This window comes from Diabrotica virgifera, chromosome 3, assembly GCF_917563875.1.
Source record: "Diabrotica virgifera virgifera chromosome 3, PGI_DIABVI_V3a".
Taxonomy (NCBI): Eukaryota; Metazoa; Arthropoda; class Insecta; order Coleoptera; family Chrysomelidae; genus Diabrotica; species Diabrotica virgifera.
The window spans coordinates 121,999,025-122,025,034 of record NC_065445.1 but is presented as its reverse complement, the minus strand read 5'-3'; the positions used below and the strand labels follow the sequence as shown (position 1 = coordinate 122,025,034).

The window sequence follows — 26,010 nt, the reverse complement described above, 5'->3', positions numbered from 1 at the left end:
AGCGGCGGAACAGCAATTTTCGTAAGGGATGACATAGAGTCAACCGAAATACAACTGCAAACAAACCTGGAAATAGTTGCAGTGTCAGTCACCCACAAAATGAAAATCAATATTTGCAACGTATACTTACCTCATCCTACTGATTTAGATATAACTGAACTAAGCAATGTTTTAAACCAAATTCCACACCCAAAAATAATATTAGGCGATTTTAACTGTCACAACAGTACCTGGGGAAGTAACAAAACCGACAAATGTGGTAATCTCTTAAATAATCTCATCGACAATTTAAATTTAGTGTTACTGAACACTGGCAAATCTACTAGGTTCAATTCATACAATGGTACATTTTCAGCTATAGATCTCTCTTTATGCAGTCCGTCGCTAGCTACTTTATTATACTGGGACACATTGAGGTATTTATATGATAGTGATCATTTCCCTATCACAATAAACATAGATACTAATGATATATTGACTTTTCCAATTCACCAAACATGGAAAATAAAGTCAGCTGACTGGGATTTGTATCGAACACTTATAGAAGGACAAACAAACAACTTTAATTTAACCAATACCGCAAACGAAAATCTGGAACTATTTAATAATATTATTATTTCTGCAGCAACAATCGCAGTGGGAAAAACAAAATCAAGTAAAAGGCAGCCAGTTCCTTGGTGGAATAACGAAATTGCGCAAGCACTTACTTTGTCTAAACACGCTTTCAACGTTTATAAGAAACATAAAACTATCGATAACCTTATAATTTTTAAAAATCTCAGAGCAAAAAGCAGACAATTGATCAAGAAAGGAAAACGAGACAGTTGGAAAAAGTATGTGGCTTCAATAAATCCTTCCACTCCCATAGGCGACATATGGAACAAAGTACGCAGAATAAAAGGAACAAAATACTTCCGAGGCATAGATACGCTATCATACAATAACCAAATGCATTCAAACAAGGTAGCTATTCCAGAAATACTAGCAGATATATATGAACTTAATTCTAGTGATTCCAACTATAGCATATCTTTTTTAGAATATAAAAATCTAATGGAATCGTCAAATATACAAATCACCGAGAGCGACAATCCAATAAACAAACCCATAAGTCTTCAAGAATTAGAATTTTGTTTAAGCGCAAAAAATTCGACGCCAGGACCTGATGATATCCACCCTCTTTTCTTACGAAATCTTCCTCTAAATGCAAAACTAATATTAGTTGATATTTTTAATAATATTTTCATTCAGCACGACTTTCCTGATCTATGGTCGCAAGCAACTATAATTCCAATCCTTAAATATAATAAACCAAAAGACGATCCAAATTCCTATCGTCCAATCTCACTTACTTGCTGTACCTGCAAACTTTTAGAAAAAATCCTTAATTATCGTCTTAAATGGTATCTCGAAAACAATAACCTAATAAGTATCAGACAAAGTGGATTTCGTACGGGTAGATCCACAACAGACAATCTAATAACCCTTGAATCAGCTGTACATGAATCTTTTCTGCACAATCAAAAACTTATTGCCGTATTTTTTGACATAAGAAAAGCTTTTGACACAACATGGAGACATCTTATACTAAAAACACTTCAAGAATGGAATGTCCAAGGGCATATGTTGTCGTTTATTAAAAATTTTCTAGAAACACGAACTTTTCGAGTTAGAGCCAATGGATTCACATCTTCCAGACGAGTACTGCAAAATGGCACTCCACAAGGATCTACTCTAAGTCCTACACTCTTTCTGATTGCAATAAATAGTATTATACATCAAATAAAGCTGCCTGTATTTACTAGCCTATATGCAGACGACTTAGTCATTTATCTAAAAACAAATAATGTAACTCTGGGATCACATATATTGCAAACGGCCTTACATACAATTGAAAACTGGTCGCAAAACAACGGGTTTTATATTTTCTGGCGAAAAGACACGTTATTTAATTTTTAGCAAAAGGAAAGACTATCCTAATATTCAATTAACACTTAACGGAGTTATGCTGAAGCAGTCAGAAGAAATAAATTTCTTAGGACTTTCTTTTGAACGTGACTTAAAATGGAAAAACCACGTAACGAATCTGCAACGTTCTTGCCAATCCAGAATTAACCTACTAAAAATGCTGTCAAATACCTCTTGGGGGGCTGATACAACAACTTTACTTAATCTATATAGATCATTAATAAGAAGTAAATTAGATTACGGCTGTTTATGCTACGATACTGCTAACAAAACATCTTTAAAAAAACTTGACTACATTCAAAATACGTGCTTGAGATTGGTTTTAGGTGCCACACGAACTAGTCCAGTAAGTAGTTTACAAGTTCTGGCTAATGAACTCCCTTTAAGCCAACGAAGGCAACTTCTATCACTGAATTACGTTGCCAGAATTTCAGCAAACAAAAGCAACGTAACCTACTCAACAATATTCTACAGAACAAATATATCTTCTGATCATTACGAAAACATTGCAAGAAATATGCTACCATTTCCTGAGCGAACAAAACGTATTGGTTTTAATTTAGAACAGTTCAGTCTCACTATACCCATTCATGTAAATTTTCCTCCCTGGATGATCAAACCTCCAAAAATAGATATGTCTCTAAAAGATCTCCCTAAACATTCCACACATCCTTTCCTTATCCAGCAAGCTTTTAAAAATTTAATTTCCAAATACCCAACAACTCATCGAATCTTCACTGATGCTTCCAAATGTGATGAAGGACATGCTGCAGCTTATATCTGCGGAAACATCAAGTCTACCGTACGAATCCCAACAAATTGTTGTATATATACCGGAGAACTTACAGCAATTCACCAGGCAATGAAAAAATGTGGTTCTATCCATGAAAGCAAATTTGTGATTATCACCGATTCAATGAGCGCATTACTTGGGATAAAACAGCTATATACAACTCACGCTATTCTTCTCAAAATCAAAGAAGAATTATCTTATCTACAGAATCAACAGAAAGATATTCTCTTCATCTGGGTACCTTCCCATATGGGAATAATTGGCAACGAGGAAGTGGACTCTCTAGCAAGCAATGCAACTACCGACCAAAGTATTTCTATCACAGATCAAATACCTTGGACTGATCACAAAGTAAATATCAAAGGTCATGTCCACAGAACGTGGCAAACTACTTGGGATCAGACTAACAACAAACTAAAAGAATGCCTAAGTCAAGTAGGAACTAAACTCATGTTACCAAGAAATAGAAAAGACCAAGTCATCATCAACCGACTCCGAATAGGACATACGTTACTAACACACAAGCATATCTTCAACAAGGAGGCCGCTCCGATGTGTACCAATTGCAACACGCAACTGACAGTGAAACATATAATTATCGAGTGTCCAGTGTACCAGAAAGAAAGGATCGCGTGTGCTCTTAGTGACAATATTAAAAGTGTACTGACTTCAAACCTAAACTCCTTATTAAATTATCTCAAAATTACTAAACAATACACCAGATTGTAAAGCATGTTTATATAATAATATGTATCTTACTGTTTGTGTATGTCCCCCCGCTAATAACCCTTAGTGGTTGATGCGGGTTTATTTGTGTAAATAAAAAAAAAATGGAATTGCGGAGTTTAAGAATATTTGACTGAGTTTTTATCTCATCTTTTTTGTTTTTTTTAAATTCGATGTCAAGCCTATTGAAAAATAGCCTCGAAAAACGCTAAAATTGGCGTTTCCTCGGCATTTTTAATTGTTTATTCGCATTTTTAAAACATTTTAAAGCCAGAATTTTACAAAAAAATGGAAAATTTTTGGTAAACTTTTAATCACAGTATATATGGCATCATACTCTATCAATTAAAATAAGTTTCAACTTATGGGTACGAAATCTACCTTTTTCGACAAAAGCCAACCTCCTATTAGTCCAGAGAAATAAGGTTTTTGTCGGGACACTTGACCAGCCTAGATTCCGTGCACTGTAGATATCTACATGTCGCTTTCTATCGATATTTGAATATCAAAATATTTGAATTTTTAGCTTTAATTGAATTATTTTCTAGTTTTGCTAGGTTATACTCTAATTGATAAACTAGAGCAAAACTAGAAAATAATTCAATTAAAGCTAAAAATTCATATATTTTGATGTTCAAATATCGATAGCAAGCGATATGTAGATATCTACAGTGCACGGAATCCAGGGCCAGGTTGCAAATGGGTTTTTTGGGTACTATATACCTAATACATTATAAATACGAAAATGCCCGTCACAGTTCGGACGAAAATTTTAGATATTAACAAATAAGCGTCAAAAATGGCAGTTTTTTCGTTTAAATCGCTACAGGTAGAAATAGGGTAATTAAATATCTTATTTAGAGTATGTTTTCATCTTTTAGTAGATGATCAAAGGTTCAAAATGGTAGTTTTTGAATTTTGGTCCGATCATTTGTTGCTTCGGAAATTGCAAAACAAAATTAAAATTTCGAAAATAAAAAATTTGCTATAATTTTTGCGAAAATGAACTTGACTTTGATATTGCACAAGAAGTTGAGTTGTATAATGCTCAAAAAATTTCAAGACGATTCATAAATTAGCAATTCAAATAGTCAATTCGCAAAATAGTCTAGTCGCAACATAGGGGGTCCCGTGGGAAATTCTATCTCGCCGTGATTTGATGGTGGTATTATAGATTTTTTGGGTCGCTGAATCCAACGGAAGTGGTCTGGAAGCCCAAATATGGTGCGTTTAATTGTTATTAACCAATGATGGTAAAATTAGGTATTTTTCAGGAATTACTAGGAGCCCTGTAAGGAAATTGATAGTGTTAAGGTCTTCTCTGGTGTACTTTTGGTCTAGTCGCGATTACTCAATATATGTTCTTGTTTTGTTAATAACAAAACAATCGTTTGTTCGCCGAAACACTCGAAATAATGCGCTATCTACAGCAAGTTTGTAGTCTATTTTGTAGTATTTTTATACGCTAAATCGATTGCCAATAGTTGTGATAGCTTAAACCACGTTCAGATTTTGTTATTAATAAATTATTGAAAAAATAACTGTTTGTTCGCCGAAAAGCTCCAAATAATGCGCTATATACATACAGCAAGTTTGTAGTCTTTTCATGGTATTTTTATACGATAAATCGATTGCCGCTAGTCGTGATAGCTTAGACCACGTTCCGACTTTGTTATTAATAATTTATTGCAAAAATAACGGTTTATAGTAGGTTTACTCACGGTTTTTGCTCTAAATTTAAAACAACCACTTGAATTGACATGAAATTTGGCACACACGTACACGTAGCTAACAAAACAAGTGATATTGTGCCGATGTGTGCTTTTACCCTGGAGGTGAGTTTCATCCCTTGGGGGTGTGAAAAAACGAAAAAAGAAACCTTTAAAATAAGTCCGGAAGTGGATAAACTGATTAATTATAAGCAACTTTTGTTCTATAGAGTTTTTTCACTAAGTCATTACTTTTTGAGTTATTTGCGAGTGAATATGTTCATTTTTCAACAAAAAACCCACGCTTTTAGACGGTTTTTCGCAAACAACTCAAAAAGTAAGTATTTTTTCAAAAAAAAATTTCTTAGCAAAAATATAGACTATAAAAGAGTGAAAAAAATGGTATATGTGTGAGGTCCGTAGCCACATGTGGCTAATGAGTAATAGCTTCATATTCGTCAAATTCCAAATCGAATATTTCAACATAGAATAACTAAAAAATGGAGCACTTTTTGAGAAGAAAACTTATTACAACTTTTTTTAAAACTTAAAAAAAAACTTTATTCTTATTTTTTGAAAAAGTATCTAGTATCAAAAATAAGCAAGTTACGCTCAAAATAAAGTTGGTTCCTTTTTTTAGTAAAAAAAAAATCGGGAAAATCACCCCCCAATTAGCATCTCAAATGAAATTAATCGTTACCGCTTCACAAGTTGCTTTACCTACTTATGTTGTATTTATATGATCTGTAAGTTTCAAGAGCTTATAAAAACACTAAAAACGTGGTAAAAAAACTCTATAACATAAAAGTTGCTTAGAATTAATCAGTTTATCCACTTCCGGACTTATTTTAAAGTTATCTTTTTTTACCCCCGAAAAGGGGCGAAACTCACCCCCAGGGTAAAAGCACACATCACACAATATCACTTGTTTTGTTTGACATGTTATGCTAAATTTCGTGTCAATCCAAGTGGTTTTTAAAAATTTAGAGCAAAAACCGGGAGTAAACGTACTATAAACCGTGATTTTTGCAATAATTTATTAATAACAAAGTCGGGTCGTGGTTTAAGCTATCACGACTAGTGGCAATCGATTTAGCATATAAAAATACTTTGAAAAATACTACAAACTAGCTGTAGATAGCGCATTATTTCGAGCTTTTCGGCGAATAAACAATTATTTTGTTATTAACAAAATAAGAACATATTTTGAGTAATAGAAACTATGTAGGCGCATTCGATTCAGCGACCAAAAATACACCAAAGAAGACCTTAACACTATCAATTTATTTACAGGGCTTCTAATAATTCCTGAAAAACACCTAATTTTACCATAATTTTTTAATAACAATTAAACGCACCATATTTGGACTTCCAGATCACTTCCATTGGATTCAGCGATCCAAAAATCCTATATAGTCCATTCTTTCACGGTCTTTGCTCTAAATTTTAAAAAACCGCTTGGATTGAAATGAAATTTGGCATACTTATAGCTTACATGTCAAAGAAAAAAGTGATATTGTGCCGATGTGTGCTTTTGCCCTGGGGGTGACTTTCACCCCTCTTGTGGGTGAAAAAATATATGTCCAAAATAAGTCCGGAAATGTGTAAACTGACTAATTTTAAGTAACTTTTGTTCTATAGAGCTTTTTCGCCAAGTCAACACTTTTCGAGTTAATTGCGAGTGAATATGTTCATTTTTCAACAAAATAACCACATTTTTAGACGGCTTTTCGCAAATAACTCAAAAAGTAAGTATTTTGTCGAAAAAAACGTTCTCAGCAAAAATATAGCCTATAAAAAAGTAAAAAAAAATAGTGTACACGTTAGGTCTCTGGATCTCGTAGAACTAGCGTTATAGCCAATGAAAAATAGATTCATATTCACCAAATTTCAAATAGAATATTTCGACGTGAAATATCCAAAAAATTAAGCACTTTTTGGGAAAAACCCATTAAAACTTTTTTAAAGTGTTTAAAAAAAGCTTTATTTCTGTTTTTACAAAAAGTTTCTAGCATTAAATTTAAGCAAGTTACGCTCAAAATAAAGTTGGTCCCTTTTGTTTTTGCAAAAAAAATCGGGAAGACCACCCCCTAATTAGCAACTTAAATGAAATTGATCATTACCGCTCCACAAATTATTTTACTTATGTTGTGTTTATATGATCTGTAAGTTTTATCGATTTAAAGTGCTTATTTTTGAAAAAATTTGGTTTCAAGGTAAAATTTTTAAAAATTTAAATTTTGAAAAATATGTTTTTTTTCAAAATAACTTAAAAATTGTTAGAGATACCAAAAATCTCGAAAAACAAAAAAAAGTCAGATTTGCTTTTCTGAATATCACATATTTTTTTGTTTTTCTGTTAGACAAAAATTGATTGAGATTTGGTGTTTCTAAATTTGCATACATTCGTGATCAGTGACTCGTTCAACCCCTTTTAACTGCAGCCCTTTCAATAATAAGGACTTTGAACCGATAAAACTTACAGATCATATAAAGAATATATACACTAGTCAAGAAACTTGTGAAGTCGTAACGATTAAGTTCATTTGAGATACTAATTAGGGGGTGATTTTCTCGATTTAAAAAAAAAACCAAAAGGGACTAACTTTATTTTGAGCGTAACTTGTTTAATTTTGATGTTAGAATTTTTTTTATAAAACAAAAATGGAGCTTTTTTTAAACACTTTAAATAAGTTAAAATGAGTTTTCCCTGAAATGTGCTTCATTTTTGGTTATTTCACGTTAAAGTATTCCATTTGGAATTTGACGAATATGAACCTATTTTTCATTAGCTATAACTCTGCTTCTACTAGGTGTAGAAACGTGATATATACACCATTTTTTTTAAATTTTTTATAGGCTATATTTTTGCTAAGAATGTTTTTTCGACAAAATACTTACTATTTGAGTTATTTGCGAAAAACCGTCTAAAAGCGTGGTTATTTTGTTGAAAAAATGAACATATTCACTGCCAAATAACTCGAAAAGTATTGACTTAGTGAAAAAACTCTATAGAAAAAAGTTACTTAAAATTAGCCAGTTTATCCATTTCCTGACTTTCTTTGGACGAATATTTTTTCACCCCCAAGAGGGGGTGAAAACCACCCCCAGGGCAAAAGCACACATCGGCACAATATCACTTTTTTTCTTTGACTTATTAGCTATGTGTATGCCAAATTTCATGTCAATCCAAGCGGTTCTTTCAAATTTAGAGGTTTTACAATATTTTACCGTTAAAGAACGGACTAATAATACCACCATCAAATCACGGCGAGCTAGAATTTCTCACGGGATCCCCTATGTTGCGACTAGACTAAAAGTTATAGCAAATTTTTTATTTTCGAAATTTTAGTGTTATTTTGCAATTTCCGAAGCAATAAATGTTCGGACCAAAATTCAAAAACTGCCATTTTAAACCTTGGCTCATCTACTAAAAGAAGAATACTCTAAATAAGATATTTAATTACCCTATTTTTACCTGTAGATTTAAACGAAAAAACTGCCATTTTTGACCCTTATTCGTTGACTTATACCCCTGGCGTTGCCGAACATGGTATATTGTTGCCTTATTCCCCTGGCGTATATTTATAAGCTGAAATTGGAGCAGTTTGTCAATGAAGTTTCAGTTTCTTTTGTAATAACTTTAACAAGTTTTTAATGCCAATAATGCATAAATATATTAAACTTGATTAAATTTTAAATAAAAATCTAAAGCTTTATTGACAAGCTGCCCAAATTTCAGCACTTAAGATTTATAAACAAATGCGCTGTGATTGAACAAAAAATATATCTCCGGTTCTATGGGCCATACAAACTCCTTTTTTAAGATGTATTTTTTATAACCTTTTAGGCAGTGTGTTTTGTTTTTTTTTGTTAAGGTTAAAACAAACAGATAATTTATTTGTTTAAATTGTACTTCATTTTGCATCAATAATTTGTAAGTAAACAATAAAAAATTAATATACTTTTTTAAAAACATGAGAATATGAGACCTTATGAAGACAATGACACCAAAAAACACTTTTAAGTATTGACACAGCACCTGTAGAGCTATTTACAAATGATTTTTTTTTCTCTCAAAATGGATAAACAAATAAACACTATTCGACCGATCGGGCCAAATTTTTACACATACATACAGTACGTAAATCGTTCAGCTGGACATAGGGAATATACACTGTATATATTTAGATACATATATAATGTTCCGTTGGTGTATGTTGACGGAAACAATTATTTCAAATAATATAAATAAGTGTGACAAACGAACAGTAAAATATTTATTTATTTTGGTAACAAAAAAAGGTGTTTGCTTAGATCTCGGAAGAGGGTCGATTGTTAGCGAGCCGAGGGTTTGTCTGCATTCTTCGCATGCTGTGAAAAGACTGGCAAAACCACAACACTATTATATCGATGTATGCCTTTCTACAATATGGCCCGAAGAGGGCAATAAATTATTTAGATCTGGCATTTAAAAACAGAAACACTTCTGCAGTTTTAAGAAACGTCTCGAATGCATGTTCTTTGTGAGTTGTTGACACATATGGTCTGATGTGGTAATTAATTTATGGGGAATTCATTTTGTTAAACTGAACACACCAAAAACCCTATGGTTAGAGATGCATTTCGTTTCGTAAAACCGTGTCTTTCTTAGCATCTGGTTTGTATATTAACTGTGACTTTTATATGACCCATATTATTTCGTTTTGAGAAAAATTATTAACATTAAAATTAGCAAAAATAGTAATTAAAGCGTATCGCTATACATAAATACATACATTGTATTATATTGAGACAATTGTGGCAACTAAGCTCTCTCGATGACAATATGGTTAAAGGGGCATTAACATCAGTCAAAATTGACAACTCATTTCGACTGACACAAATAAACGTCAAAATATGACAATGTAGTAGCTAAATATTTTTGGCCTAAGGGAATAGGAAAACTGTTTAGTTTTTAAATTAATTTTTAAATAAAAAATATTTTAAAAATTAAAGTAAAATTATTAACTCATTAATCATAAACTTTGTTTTTGATTTATTTCTTCAAAACTCACTCATTCTATTCGTTCTAACAGCTCTATTGCACCAAAAACTCGTACTCGAACAGAAGCTTCAACTTCAACTAACACAGGTTAGCGCAGTTGCCACAATTCTCTCAATGTATATTCCCTACTTTCCACACCGGAAATCGAAATTTCAAACAGTAGTTGATCTAAAATGTAATTTTCATTATACCAATAATTTTGGCTCAATCCCGTATAAACATAATACCTACAAAATTAAACATGGCACACGAAAACATGGTGAAGTGTATTTTAAATACATACTTTCATTCCTAATTTTAATAATAATTATTATAAACAATCGAAAAATGCTTACTTTATTTGCAATAGCTTTTTTGTTTATAAACATTTTTTAATTTAGAAAGTGTTATTTCAAAGAGCAAGTATTTTCAAGAAAGTCGTCTACGTTCAATTGAAGAACGTCTTCATCTAAAATGCGTAGGTAGTTGATTCACAATATTGAAATTAATGAAAAAGTAATTTTTTTGCTTAAATTATTAATAAAAACCATGACGCTTATTCGACTTTGTTTCCTATAGGTTCTTTGTTTATTATAATCGGCGGGCTGAAAAGATCGTAGGCTGACACATAGATGGCGCTACTTGTATTAAATCCATATGATTTTTAGTGAGCCCTAACATTCAAAAGATGCGTTTATAAATTTGACAGCTGTCGAACTATTAGTTTAAAAGATACTAGTCCAGAAAGCCACTGCGCATCCGCTAGGAAAAATATTCTAATTCGGATTTTTGCACTATCTTACTCAAAAAGTTTTAACAAATTTGTATGTTGCCAGGACCAAAAGGTGGTCAAAAACTTTTTAAACGTTTTTTTTTTGTTTTTTTCCTAAAATTATTTTTTTTTTTTGCATGGAAAAAAGTTTTTGAAGTTATACTTCTTTACCGGCGATAGAGGGTAAATTTTTATATGGGAAAACCTAGCGACCGGGCGCATACGCATTATAACTTTGTTCTGATTGGATGTTCAAATGACATGTCAAAAATTATTCAATATGGTGGCTGTGGCACAGCTGTAGTTAGATTATTTATGGTTGTTGCGTTTTAAAATTTGTGTGAAAAGAAACAACAAACAAAAGTTAGTTAGTAGTTATGCTGCCTTTTTAAATAGTTTTCATATACCTATATTTTTGGACTTTTGGACTATATTGGACAAGGAAAACTCATTCTAATTTGGTAAGTACCTAGTTTTTATTATAATCATATTGTAATTATACATTTGGATTAGGTTGAAATACATACATTTATTTTCTCAAGAATGCGGATTTTAGAGAGAAATCCCAAATTAGGTTCGATTTTTATTTTTAAATTATGATTTTTTGGCGTAGATTTATTTATCTAGTAGGTATGTAATGCTTTGATTTACATACTTAATTTGATTACCAACAAAAGTTCTACCAATCTTCATCTAATATATTGTTTTCTTACTGTTTTGTTATATTTTTATATTTTCTTCCACAAAATTTAAACTACATAATTTTCAAAACAAGTGTCAAACAGTAAAACGTTCAGTTACCGTATTTTTCCACATGATAAATAATGTGCGATTGGACGAGTGAGTCTACGCTTCGATTACGAGTCAAAGCGACACGAAATTCAAGGGTTCAATTCCCGATGCAAGTTTTATTTTTTTATTTTTTTATGCATATTATGATTGTAAGAATATTTGCTATATATAATTTTTTTTTTTCAGCAAATGCGTATTTAAAATTTTTGCCAACAATTATTATCGTCCAGAAATCATTTTTTCTTTGTGGCATTTTTCAATGTGTTTGTGTGCGTTTTATTCTTTTATTATTTTAAATTTTTGGTATAGTCTTAAAAATCACATAATATGTAGTAGAAGTATAACTTCTTACGTGCGTACAAAGTACACACACATTCTTGTTTTTAGGTTTTTTGGATCATTCCAAACAGAAAAGGTCTTTAGTGACTTTTCTCTAAAAATGATAGTTTTTGACATATAAGCGATTAAAAATTGAAAAATTGCGAAATCGGCCATTTTTAACCCTCCAAAACTATGTGAAAAACTGAAAATTTGAATGTTGCCAAGGTAGGTAGATATTCTTTAAACATCGATTAATGAAATCCCGAAGAGTTTTTTGCAATATAATATTCAAAACTCCTTTGTATTTTAATTGCTAATCAAGCGTGCGCGACACTATTTTCCTCCGACAGCATGGTGCAAATGAAAGGAATAAATTCGTTATTTCGTAAACCGGCGACTTTAAGGAAAAATCCCGAAACAGGTCGATTTTTATTTTTAAGTTATGATATTGTGGCATATATGGTATACTAGTGACGTCATCCGTATGGGCGTGATGACGTAATCGATGATTTTTTTAAATAATGAGAATAGGGGTCGTGTGGTAGCTCACTTGAAAGGTTCTTCAATTCTCTATTCAGTAATGTAAACATTTACATAATTATTTATACAGGGTGTCCTTCTATTTCTTTTTTTGTCAAATAATTTAATTTAATAAAAATTTTTTGGACACCCTGTACAAATAATTATGTAAATAAAATAAAAATGTATACCATTTTTATTCAGTTGCAATGCGAAGGCAAAACAATCTTACTTTTCAATTAGAATACGGAGCGCAGTCTAGTCCTCTGAATCGCGATTTTCGGCTCTTATTGGAGCCTCATCGGAGAGAACGTAGGCACTGTTCTCCATATCCTAAATGACCAGCACCGAGAGTTTTTCCCACCCATTGCAACCGAAGTGAAGGTATTAGGTGACTAGCGTCATCTGGGAATACTTTCCAATAAGAGCCGAAAATCGCGATTCAGAGTACTGGACTGCGCTCCGTATTCTAATTAAAAAGTAAGATTGTTTTGCCTTCGCATTGCAACTGAATAAAAATGGTATACATTTTTATTTTATAGTCGTATTACTCCACAGAGTAACCAGGTGCATTTTCCGTTGGAACTTTACCAAGCTGCAGACGGGGGGATGTGAATTGCATAGTGTAGAATTCCTTCCCTTTGTCTTCACTGCAGCATCCATGTGCTTGCAAATTGTAGAAGCCTTGGAGGTGTCACCAGGAAAGTGTACCAATAAGTTTTCAATTTAAAAATCTTTTAGTAATGTTTTTAATATTTTCAATATTATTAATTTTGCTATTAGGATTGAAAACTACTTCATCTTTCAATTGCCAGATGACGCTAGTCACCTAATACCTTCACTTCGGTTGCAATGGGTGGGAAAAACTCTCGGTGCTGGTCATTTAGGATATGGAGAACAGTGCCTACGTTCTCTCCGATGAGGCTCCAATAAGAGCCGAAAATCGTGATTCAGAGGACTGGACTGCGCTCCGTATTCTAATTGAAAAGTAAGATTGTTTTGCCTTCGCATTGCAACTGAATAAAATAAAAATGGTATACATTTTTATTTTATAGTCGTATTACTCCATAGAGTAACCAGGTGCATTTTCCGTTGGAACTTTACCAAGCTGCAGACGGGGGGATGTGAATTACATAGTGTAGAATTCCTTCCCTTTGTCTTCACTGCAGCATCCATGTGCTTGCAAATTGTAGAAGCCTTGGAGGTGTCACCAGGAAAGTGTACCAATAAGTTTTCAATTTAAAAATCTTTTAGTAATGTTTTTAATATTTTCAATATTATTAATTTTGCTATTAGGATTGAAAACTACTTCATTTTTCAATTGCCAGATGACGCTAGTCACCTAATACTTTCACTTCGGTTGCAATGGGTGGGAAAAACTCTCGGTGCTGGTCATTTAGGATATGGAGAACAGTGCCTACGTCCTCTCCGATGAGGCTCCAATAAGAGCCGAAAATCGTGATTCAGAGGACTGGACTGCGCTCCGTATTCTAATTGAAAAGTAAGATTGTTTTGCCTTCGCATTGCAACTGAATAAAATAAAAATGGTATACATTTTTATTTTATAGTCGTATTACTCCATAGAGTAACCAGGTGCATTTTCCGTTGGAACTTTACCAAGCTGCAGACGGGGGGATGTGAATTGCATAGTGTAGAATTCCTTCCCTTTGTCTTCACTGCAGCATCCATGTGCTTGCAAATTGTAGAAGCCTTGGAGGTGTCACCAGGAAAGTGTACCAATAAGTTTTCAATTTAAAAATCTTTTAGTAATGTTTTTAATATTTTCAATATTATTAATTTTGCTATTAGGATTGAAAACTACTTCATTTTTCAATTGCCAGATGACGCTAGTCACCTAATACCTTCACTTCGGTTGCAATGGGTGGGAAAAACTATCGGTGCTGGTCATTTAGGATATGGAGAACAGTGCCTACGTTCTCTCCGATGAGGCTCCAATAAGAGCCGAAAATCGTGATTCAGAGGACTGGACTGCGCTCCGTATTCTAATTGAAAAGTAAGATTGTTTTGCCTTCGCATTGCAACTGAATAAAATAAAAATGGTATACATTTTTATTTTATAGTCGTATTACTCCATAGAGTAACCAGGTGCATTTTCCGTTGGAACTTTACCAAGCTGCAGACGGGGGGATGTGAATTGCATAGTGTAGAATTCCTTCCCTTTGTCTTCACTGCAGCATCCATGTGCTTGCAAATTGTAGAAGCCTTGGAGGTGTCACCAGGAAAGTGTACCAATAAGTTTTCAATTTAAAAATCTGTTAGTAATGTTTTTAATATTTTCAATATTATTAATTTTGCTATTAGGATTGAAAACTACTTCATTTTTCAATTGCCAGATGACGCTAGTCACCTAATACCTTCACTTCGGTTGCAATGGGTGGGAAAAACTATCGGTGCTGGTCATTTAGGATATGGAGAACAGTGCCTACGTTCTCTCCGATGAGGCTCCAATAAGAGCCGAAAATCGCGATTCAGGGGACTGGACTGCGCTCCGTATTCTAATTGAAAAGTAAAATTGTTTTGCCTTCGCATTGCAACTGAATAAAATAAAAATGGTATACATTTTTATTTTATAGTCGTATTACTCCATAGAGTAACCAGGTGCATTTTCCGTTGGAACTTTACCAAGCTGCAGACGGGGGGATGTGAATTGCATAGTGTAGAATTCCTTCCCTTTGTCTTCACTGCAGCATCCATGTGCTTGCAAATTGTAGAAGCCTTGGAGGTGTCACCAGGAAAGTGTACCAATAAGTTTTCAATTTAAAAATCTGTTAGTAATGTTTTTAATATTTTCAATATTATTAATTTTGCTATTAGGATTGAAAACTACTTCATCTTTCAATTATGTAAATGTTTATATTACTGAATAGAGAATTAAAGAACCTTTCAAATAAGCTAGCACACGACCCCTATTCTCATTTAAAAAAATCATCGATTACGTCATCACGTCCAGATGGATGACGTCACTAGTATACCATATATGCCACAATATCATAACCTAAAAATAAAAATCGACCTGTTTCGGAATTTTTCCTTGAAGTCGCCGATTTACGAAATAACGAATTTATTCCTTTCATTTGCACCCTACTGTCGGTGGAAAATAGTGTCGCGCACGCTTGATTAGCAATTAAAAAACAAAGGAGTTTTGAATATTGTATTGCAAAAAACTCTTCTGGATTTCATCAATCGATATTTAAAGAATATTTACTACCTTGGCAACATTCAAATTTTCAGTTTTTCACATAGTTTTTGAGGGTTAAAAATGGCCGATTTCGCAATTTTTCAATTTTTAATCGCTTATATGTCAAAAACTATCATTTTTAGAGAAAAGTCACTAAAGACCTTTTCTGTTTGGAATGATCCAGAAAACCCAAAAAAATTTTCCATGAAAAAAAAACGTTTAAAAAATTTTTGACCACCTTTTGGTCCTGGCAACATGCAAATTTGTTAAAAGTAGTCCTTTTTGAGTAAGATTGTGCAAAGAATCCGAATCAGAATATTTTTCCTAGCGGATGCGCAGTGGCTTTCTGGACTATACAGCATTTTAAGTGAAGCAACTTATGTTAGTTTAAACAAAATGGATAAAAAGGAATTTTATACCTTAATAATTGATTGCTTTTTGGGGACAAAAATACTGTTGAAGCCAAAGCTTGGCTTGGTAAACAATATTCAACAATATGCACCAGGAAAATCAACCGTTGAGAAATGGTTAGCTAAGATTAAACGAGGCGAAATAAGCACCGATGATGCTGCATGCAGTGGACGCCCCAAAAAGGCTGTTACCGATGAAAACATCAAAAAAGTCCACAAAATAATTTTGGATGACCATAAAGTGAAGTTGTTCGAGAAAGTTGAGACTGTAAAGATATGAAAGGAACGCGATGGATATATTGTGCATGAATATTTGGGTATGCGAAAGCTCTGTGCAAAATGGGTGCCGCGAGAGCTCACAATCGATCAAAAACAACAACGAATTTGTGTTTCTGAGTAGTACCTATTTGAAGCTATTAAATCGTAATAAAACCGAATTTTTGCGTCGATATATTACAATGGATGAAACGTGGCTCCATCATTTCACACTGGAGTTCAATCGACAGTCTGCCGGGTCGACTGCACGTGATTAACCGACTCCAAAGCGTGGAAAGAGGTAACAGTCGGCTGGCAAGGTTATGGCATCAGTATATTGGGATGCGCATGGTATAATATCCATCGACTGTCTTGAAAAGGAAAAACCATTAACAGCGACTATTACATTGCGTTATTGGAGCGTTTGAAGAACGAAATCGCGTAAAAATGGCCCCATTTGAAGAAAAATAAAGTGCTGTTTAATCAAGACAACGCACCGTGTAACAAATTACTGAAAATGATGGCAAAATTTCATGAATTGGGCTTCGAATTGCCTCCGCAGCCACCGTATTCACCAGATATGGCTCCCGGCGACTACTACCTGTTAGCTGACCTCAATAGAATGCTTGCTGGAAAGAAATTTAGCAAGAATAAAGAGTTAATCGCCGAAAGTGAGGCTTATTTTGAGGCTAAAGACAAATTGTATTATAAAAATGGTATTGAAAAATTGTATGATCGCCATAATCGTTGTTTCACCCTCGAAGGTAACTATATTGAATAATAAAATCAAATTTTATCAAAAAAATGTCTTTCTATGTTAGCCTACGAACTTTTCAGCCCGCCTGTTAGGTCTACTTATTTTATTTTTTCCATTCTGTAAAATTTAAAATAATTTTTTAAATATGATATTGGTGTTGCTCGCCCATCAGATGACAATGATAATAACAACTGCACCTTAAAGAATTTATTGAATATTCTATAAACTACTGAAGCTCTATACAGACCTTGCAGCTTGTAAACCCACAAAAAGCTGAGTTTGTCTAGCGGTTTTTCTTGGTTCCAGGATCGAATCTCTAGCTCCTAGTTTATTCTTCTCCATCTGGTCCAATTTTTTTTGCATATTTTGAATGGAAGTTTGTATGTTCCTGAGTACTTCCCTTTCCTCGCCTTTACTATCGTAGGTACAACACAATAATTTAAAAAGTCCTCCGAAAGAAAACTCGAAGGATCCCGCATTATCTTTGGAGTTACCAAAAAATGATAATGGTTGGTTTGCTCTGGGCGCAGGAGCAGGTGCTGCATTTGGTGTAGCTTCCTGAGTTGCCTTAAAAATATTTTAAAAATTTACAATTTTGATTAGCAAAAGGTCATTGCCGCAGTCAAATAATTTTCCAACTTGTAAATTTACAATCATAATATTCGACAAAATACACAAAAATCGGGAGTTGTACAAAAATCTAATATCAGTGAACCCTTTTTTGCCTATATACCTACTGTTGTGTATAACCAAATACTATTGACTGTAATACATCCAACTCCCACGGAAACCTGGAAGCACGTTGCCACTAGCGCCACTGTCGGCTTGAGTTGAACTACGTTTTGACAACGTAATATTTGACGTAAACATTCAAATTTAATTTTAAAAATTTTTGAATAACGAGCTAATTTTGCTAAATTAAATTAAAATAAAAATAGTTCAAAGACTTATACAAAAACAATAATAAAGCAATTTTATAAATAAATGTAAGGTTAGATTGCTCTGGTTATCCTCGTTATCCTACTCATACCGCTAGATGGCGCTATTTTTTTGCTTCCTCAAAATGAATGGGAAATTAACGTCAAGAGTTGTATGTATCACAGTCTATAGTATTTGGTATAACGGAACCCACCTTGCGAGTCGTAACATATGACGGATGTCGAGAATGAAAAGCGCGGTTAGGTTAGTTTTTTAGGTTAAGAACCATGTGTCTCTTGTGATGTAAAATAAAGTCAATTTCATCATATTACGCTATTTAATTCAAAACATATCATCTACTAAGATCTGTGGTTTTATGGATTCATTTTTTGTTATTTCACGCTATGTGAAAGATGTTCGAACATTGCATGTTCGCTGATACAGTTTATCCCAAAACCTTTTTTCAGTTCGTCATAGTTTGTCGAATGCGCTCTAACGCATTAAGCTCGAAGTGACAGAAAAAAAAAACGTACGTCCTTGATTATTATATCCACATCGAAAATTATGTATTCGTTGAAAGGCATTTCCATATTAAAGCGACTTATACCTATAGATGTATAATTGGTTGCCGATTACAATACTCTAAATAGATAACCAATCCATGATGCGAATAAAGATAATTTGACACAAAAGTAATCTATCGTGACAGTACTTTTACAATGTTAACGGATAAAATTACAATTAGAATTCTAGGTTAGAAATTTGTCGACGATGTAAATATAAATATTTTATGCCATTGGTATATTCGGACTTGTATAGTGAAATTGTATTCTATATTTATTTATTTTTTCCTTAAAATATTTTAGATATTAATATTCTGGCAAATATTTATACAATGACGTCAAAATTAATGACGCATTGAAAAATATCCACAAGGAAGAAGTTCCTGTAGCTGGCTGTATACCATTAATTAAGTAAATTTAATGAAAAATTCGTCTTGGTAAAAGGTAAGTACATATACGTTTTCCATCTTTTGAGCTATTTTGCCGGTTATTAGCGTGCTCATCACTGTATAAGTATTTGTTTTATTTTATTTATTGTTTTTATTATTTACTTTAACGTAAGATTATAATTTAATTCTTGTTTTCTATTTCTAAAGTTTTTATTTATTTACATTCAATATTAATTTGTATTGTTGAATAATCCACGTTTCCAATAATTATGTGTTCTATTTAATTTAAAATGGATTCAGGATTTTTTTATACTTTGGCAACTATGTCAACTTAGATCTCTGGCGTAGATAATGACGTGCAACGGTAAGTATATTAGACATAGGCATATATATTAGTACATAGGCCTGGATCCCTCGTACCAGAAAAAAGTTGATTAATAGCAAGCTGAAAATTTGTTAATAGCTTAACGGTGTCTAGTCGGACAAACTTTGATGTATGGGAACATTAGAACATGGGAAGTTGTAGTTGTGGATCAGGTTAAAAATTTGGAACGTCAGACTACGAAAACGTTCCTTGTATTTTGTCGGACATAACTTCCAATTGATTTGATACCCTTTCATTAAATTCTCATACAATAATTAGACTATGGTATTTATCACCAACTGGGCATTTTAATAAGTTCGACACGTAGAACATGTCAAATGACAGGAATGATGTTGGTGATAAATATGCGGTCTGATTTTTGCATGAGAGTTTAATGAAAGGCTAAAAAATCAATTGGAAGTTCTGTTCGATAAAATACATGGGACGTTGTCGTAGTGTGACGTTCCAAATTTTGGACAGCTAGTACATTAGTGCTCCCTATTTAACCTACATCTGAATATTACGTTTGTGTGTCACAGTGTTGCCATACTTTTTGAAGTTATACTTCTTTACCGGCGATATGAGGGTGAATTTTTATATGTTAAAACCTATGATCCCGGCGCATGCGCATTATAACTTTGTTCTAATTGGATGTTCAAATGACATGTCAAAAATTATTCAATATGGCGGCTGTGGCACAGCTGTAGTTAGATTATTTATGGTTGTTGCGTTTTAAAATTTGTGTGAAAAGAAACAACAAACAAAAGTTAGTTAATAGTTATACTGCCTTTTTAAATAGTTTTCATATAGGTACCTATATTTTTGGACTTTTGGACCATTTTGGACAAGGAAAACTCATTCTAATTTGGTAAGTAGCTTTTATTATAATCATATTGTAATTATACATTTGGATTAGGTTGAAATACAGTAGAGCGTCGATTATACGAAACTAATTGGGGGACATAGGTGTTCGGAAAACCGATTTGTTCGGATAATCGAACTACAATATATTGATACATATTTATAGTCATACATATTTATCCACAAGTGAATAAAAGCCATATTTATATATCTACATATTTATTTATATCTTGATAATGACAAGTAGCAACTAAACAAAAAAGTGCAGTCTTTGCAAGAACATAATTATTTTTGGATACAATATTGAAGAAAATTGAATATATTTTAAGCGTCAATTACTAACGCTTGCTCGGTATTCGAGTGCGGGACGCGGGAGTCGATAGTTCGAATAAGCGGTCGTTCGGTTGATCGACGTTCGGATAATCGACGCTCTACTGTACATTTATTTTCTCAAGAATGGGGATTTTAGAGAGAAATCCCAAATTAGGTCCGATTTTTATTTTTAAATTATGATTTTTTGGCGTAGATTTATTTATCTAGTAGGTATGTAATACTTTGATTTACATACTTAATTTGATTACCAACAAAAGTTCTACCAATCTTCATCTAATATATTGTTTTCTTGCTGTTTTGTTATATTTTAATATTTTCTTCCACAAAATTTAAACTACATAATTTAATTATATTCAAAACAACTGTCAAACAGTAAAACGTTCAGTTACCCTATTTTCCCACATGACAAATAATGTGGAATTGGACGAGTGAGTCTAGGCTTCGATTACGAATCAAAGCGCCGCGAAATTCACGGGTTCGATTCTCGATGCAAGTTTTTATTTTTTTATTTTTTTATGCATTTTATGATTGTAAGTATATTTGTTATATAATTTTTTTTTTCAGAAAATGCGTATTTAAAATTTTTGCCAACAATTATTATCGTTCAGAAATCATTTTTTCTTTGTGGCATTTTTCAATGTGTTTGTGTGCGTTTTATTCTTTTATTTTTTAAAATTTTTGGTATTGTCTTAAAAATCACATAATATGTAGTAGAAGTATAACTTCTTACGTGCGTACAAAGTACACACACATTCTTTTTGATTATTTCTTTCATAATTTCAATCAATGTTAAATGTACCTACAAGATGGATGGAATAATTTTTTAAGAACGTTTAAATTGAATCCAGTTTTGAAAAAATGTAAAAACTTTGAATTATCCACGTCTATCTGTTCGTCCGTCCGTCCGTCCGTCTGTCTGTCTGTCCGTAAACACAACTCCTCCGTCATTATACCAGGTAGAATGACAACTTAGGTGTCGAAAGAAAGCTTATAATCCAAGGATGGTACTAAAGGTGAGAAATCTGACCTAGGCTGTCTGTACGTCTGTCCGTCCAACCCGCAAATATAACTTCTTCGTCATTATACGTCCTTCGCGGTCGGTGGGACAGACGGACAGACAGCCTATGTCAAATTTCTCACCTTTAGTACCATCCTTGGATTATAAGCTTTCATTTGACACCTCATTTGTCATTTTACCTGGTATAGTGACGGAGGAGTTATATTCGCGGTTGGACGGACAGACAGACAGACAGCATATGTTAAATTTCTCACCTTTAGTACCATCCTTGGATAATAAGTTTTCATTTGAGACGTCATTTGTTATTCTACACACATACACAGACACACATACAGATAGCCTAGGTCAAATTTCTCACCTTTAGTACCATCTTTAGATTATAGGCTTTCATTTGACACCTCATTTGTCATTCTACCTGGTATAGTGACGGAGGAGGTATACTCGTGGTCGGACGGACAGACAGCCTAGGTCAAATATCTCACCTTTAGTAGATACCATCCTTGGATTATAAGCTTTCATTTGACACCTCATTTGTCATTCTACCTGGTATAATAACGGAGAAGTTGAGTTTACAGAAAAACAGACAGAATCACGGACGGACAGACGGACGTGGATAATTCAACGTTTTCACATTTTTTCAAAACTGGTGAAAAAAACAACATAAAAAACTTTACTTAATTGGTGAACTATTTTTTAAATGAAACTTTATGGAATGTGATAGTATAAAAAAAATAGAGGATATGGCAACGGTGTTACATGTCAAGCTCGGATCCAATGCCAAAATACGCACATAAATTTTAGTGTGCACTAATATATAAGCTGTCCCAAATTTTTAACCTGTTCCACAATTAAAACTTCTCCTGTTCCAGTGTTCCCATACATCGATGTTTGTCCGACTAGACACCGTTAATCTATTAACAAATTTTCAGCTTGCTATTAATCAACTTTTTTTTGGTACGCGGGATTCAGTCCTTACTGGATAATCAACTTGCATATTAGCACAGTTAAAATAATTAGACAATAAATATTAAGCAAGAGACATTAAACTTTTTTTTGTACTTTTAAGCACAAAAAAGCAAGTTCATTAGCTAACCGAATTCAAAATTTAAAAAATGGACGCAATAGCGACATCTATCAAAAGCGTCCATTTGCAAAATTATTTCTTATTAATTTGCTTACATGACAGTTGGACTTGTTTTTGATTCAGAGCCCACCACTGGCTGTTCTGAAGGGATCAAGAGAATAAAATGTGCACAAACAGAGGGTGGCGGTCTCTGGAACAAAATTAATTCTTAACTGTCTTTATTTCTAGAGGTATTTAAGAAATAATAAAAATTCACCTATAACATATATACAGATTTATTTACAGATTTTTTAAGAAGATTATGTGACTTACCTCTTGCGGTTTGGGTGCTACAGTGACCTCGCGGGTACCCCATGATACGTTATTCATGTTAAATATTGAATATATTACCAACAACATATACATGCTGGGAATAGTTACGTAGTAAATAATTAAATATTTGAGGCAGTAGAATTCTTGGGGATGCATCAAGGCGGCTATCAAAAATTCTCCCATCGTGGCCACTAAGAAAAGGGATGAAGGAGCCAGCCACCCATCTTGTTCGATCTGGATCATCATACCGACGAATACTGTCATCATGACAAGACCATATACTCCAGTGATAAGAGCAGCAAAGAATAACTAAAATAGAACTTAAAGTTAACTATGCCAAAGCTTTTGATTGTGTAAACCACGATATTTTAATAAAAAAACTAAATTTCTACGAAATTAGAGGTATTTCTTTGAATTGGTTCCAATCCTACTTGGATAATAGGAAACAACTAGTTAGAGCAAATGATACTGACTCTAGTCTCAAAAACATTGTATGTGGAGTACCACAAGGTTCAGTATTGTGTCCTCTTCTGTTCCTTATCTTTATAAATGACATCACTAATTAAAAATTTATGGGAAAATTTTTCTTTTTGCTGATGATACCAGTAACACTTGGAGCAACTCAACTATTGCATCCTTTCATGAAACTATAACTTCGGATCTACTGACGATAAAGACCTGGTCTGACTTTAATTTACTCTCTTTTAACGTAAATAAAACAGTAGCATTATCCTATAAAGGAGCTCTTCAACCTTTGCCTCTTAATAACAGCCAGATCAGTACCGTTGATTCTGTAAAATTTCTTGGTATTTTTTTAGACAGCAACCTCAAATGGTCCCTTCATATCGATTCGTTAAGTAAGAAACTCGCCTCAGCTTGCTATGTAATAAGATCTGTCTCAAGGGAACTCAATTTAGCATCTTCTAAAATAACATATTTTTCGTTGTTCGAGTCTTATCTTCGATATGGTCTTCCTTTTTAAGGTTCTAGTACAGCTGTTCAATTTGATGTTATTTTTAAATTACAAAAAAGAGCAATAAGATATCTGTTTGGCCTCAGAAGATCTACACATTGCAGAAGTTACTTCAGAGATCACGGAATTTTAACACTTCCATCTTTATATATTCTAGAAACGGTTTGTTTAATTCGTAAACACCTTCATGTTTTTCCAGCAAGGCCCAATCATCTTTACTCCACCAGAAATTAAATCTTTGACATTTATTTACCGATTCCATCCACTGAGTTAGTAAAGAAATCTATATTATATTCCGCAAAGAAACTGTACAACCATCTCCCGCTACAACTTAAATCTGCAACATCAAACATCTTTCCCAATGTTCCGTAAAATGACAAAAGCCTATCTATCTAAAAGACCACCATACTATTCAATAGAAGAATTTCTTAATGAATAACTAAGTAAACTGGGTTTCATACGCAGTAGCATAAACTTGTCAGTTCCTTATGTTGTATTTTATTTTATTTGTTGTAAGTATGTTCAATTTGCAATTTATATAAATTTTGCAATAAATTGTTTTTATCTTGGATTTTATTACCAGAGAACAGCAGTTCTCGCCAGTGGCGCACATCCACACTCCCCTATACGCGACTATATGTATATACACACACACACACACACACACACACACACACACACACACACACACACACACACACACACACACACACACACACACACACACACACACACACACACACACACACACACACACACACACACACACACACACACACACACACACACACACACACACACACACACACACACACACACACACACACACACACACACACACACACACACACACACACACACACACACACACACACACACACACACACACACACACACACACACACACACACACACACACACACACACACACACACACACACACACACACACACACACACACACACACACACACACACACACACACACACACACACACACACACACACACACACACACACACACACACACACACACACACACACACACACACACACACACACACACACACACACACACACACACACACACACACACACACACACACACACACACACACACACACACACACACACACACACACACACACACACACACACACACACACACACACACACACACACACACACACACACACACACACACACACACACACACACACACACACACACACACACACACACACACGAAATTTTCGATTTTCTAAATCTGACTGAATTGAAAATTGGGCCAACTCCCATCTTAATGTTCAGGAAAAGACTCACCCATTCATATGTCAACCATGCATTTTGGTCCACGGGTGTGGATTTTACGGCCCTTCCTATTTAGGGTCTGTTTTTCGTTCTCGTCCCCAAAACTCCCAAAAACTTCGAAAATTTAACTCCGACCTTTGCGGCTTCTGATAGTACTGATCATTACCTTTCTAACGCATGTCTAATTTTGAAAATCGGTTATACCATTCAAACGTTACGGAGCTCAGAAATATGACTCAATTTTTATTTAAAAAAGGGAAAATGTTTGTCGATATGTATGTATGTGGAAAAGTTAAACCGATCTGAATTTGTTTTTCCTCTGTTTGAAGAGGGGGTCAGGGCTGATTCAGAACCGATGTAGTTTGTGACTTTTGACCACCCATAAGCCAGCTATAGGACTTGGTAGGTACAAAACGGCATATTTTTTGGGGGTATATATCTTCGGTTCAGGAAGAGACAGGAGAACCGCAAATACACCAAATCAATAGTATTGAGTTAGTCTTTCAAAATGGTGTCTAAGCCGTCAGGATCAGACATACACACGGCTCAGTATAGCCGAAAAACTGAAAAACTAAACTTTGAAAATTTTGGGTTTTCGACAATTACTCAAAATTTTACGGGTACGGGTAGGAACTCTT

The 26,010-nt window shown here is 33.7% G+C and overlaps 1 protein-coding gene across 2 annotated transcripts in view; it reads right to left on the bottom strand.

The window, feature by feature from the left end:
- LOC114334348 (chitin synthase chs-2) overlaps nt 1–26,010 on the bottom strand; it is a 167,101-nt gene that overhangs the window by 53,644 nt on the left and 87,447 nt on the right. For both annotated transcript variants that reach the window (XM_050646885.1, XM_050646886.1), the window contains exons 14-15: nt 23,090–23,398; nt 17,495–17,814 (exon numbers count right to left, since the gene is read on the bottom strand). In XM_050646885.1, coding sequence (XP_050502842.1) covers nt 17,495–17,814; nt 23,090–23,398 — 629 coding nt within the window. The remainder of the gene's footprint in view (nt 1–17,494; nt 17,815–23,089; nt 23,399–26,010) is intronic.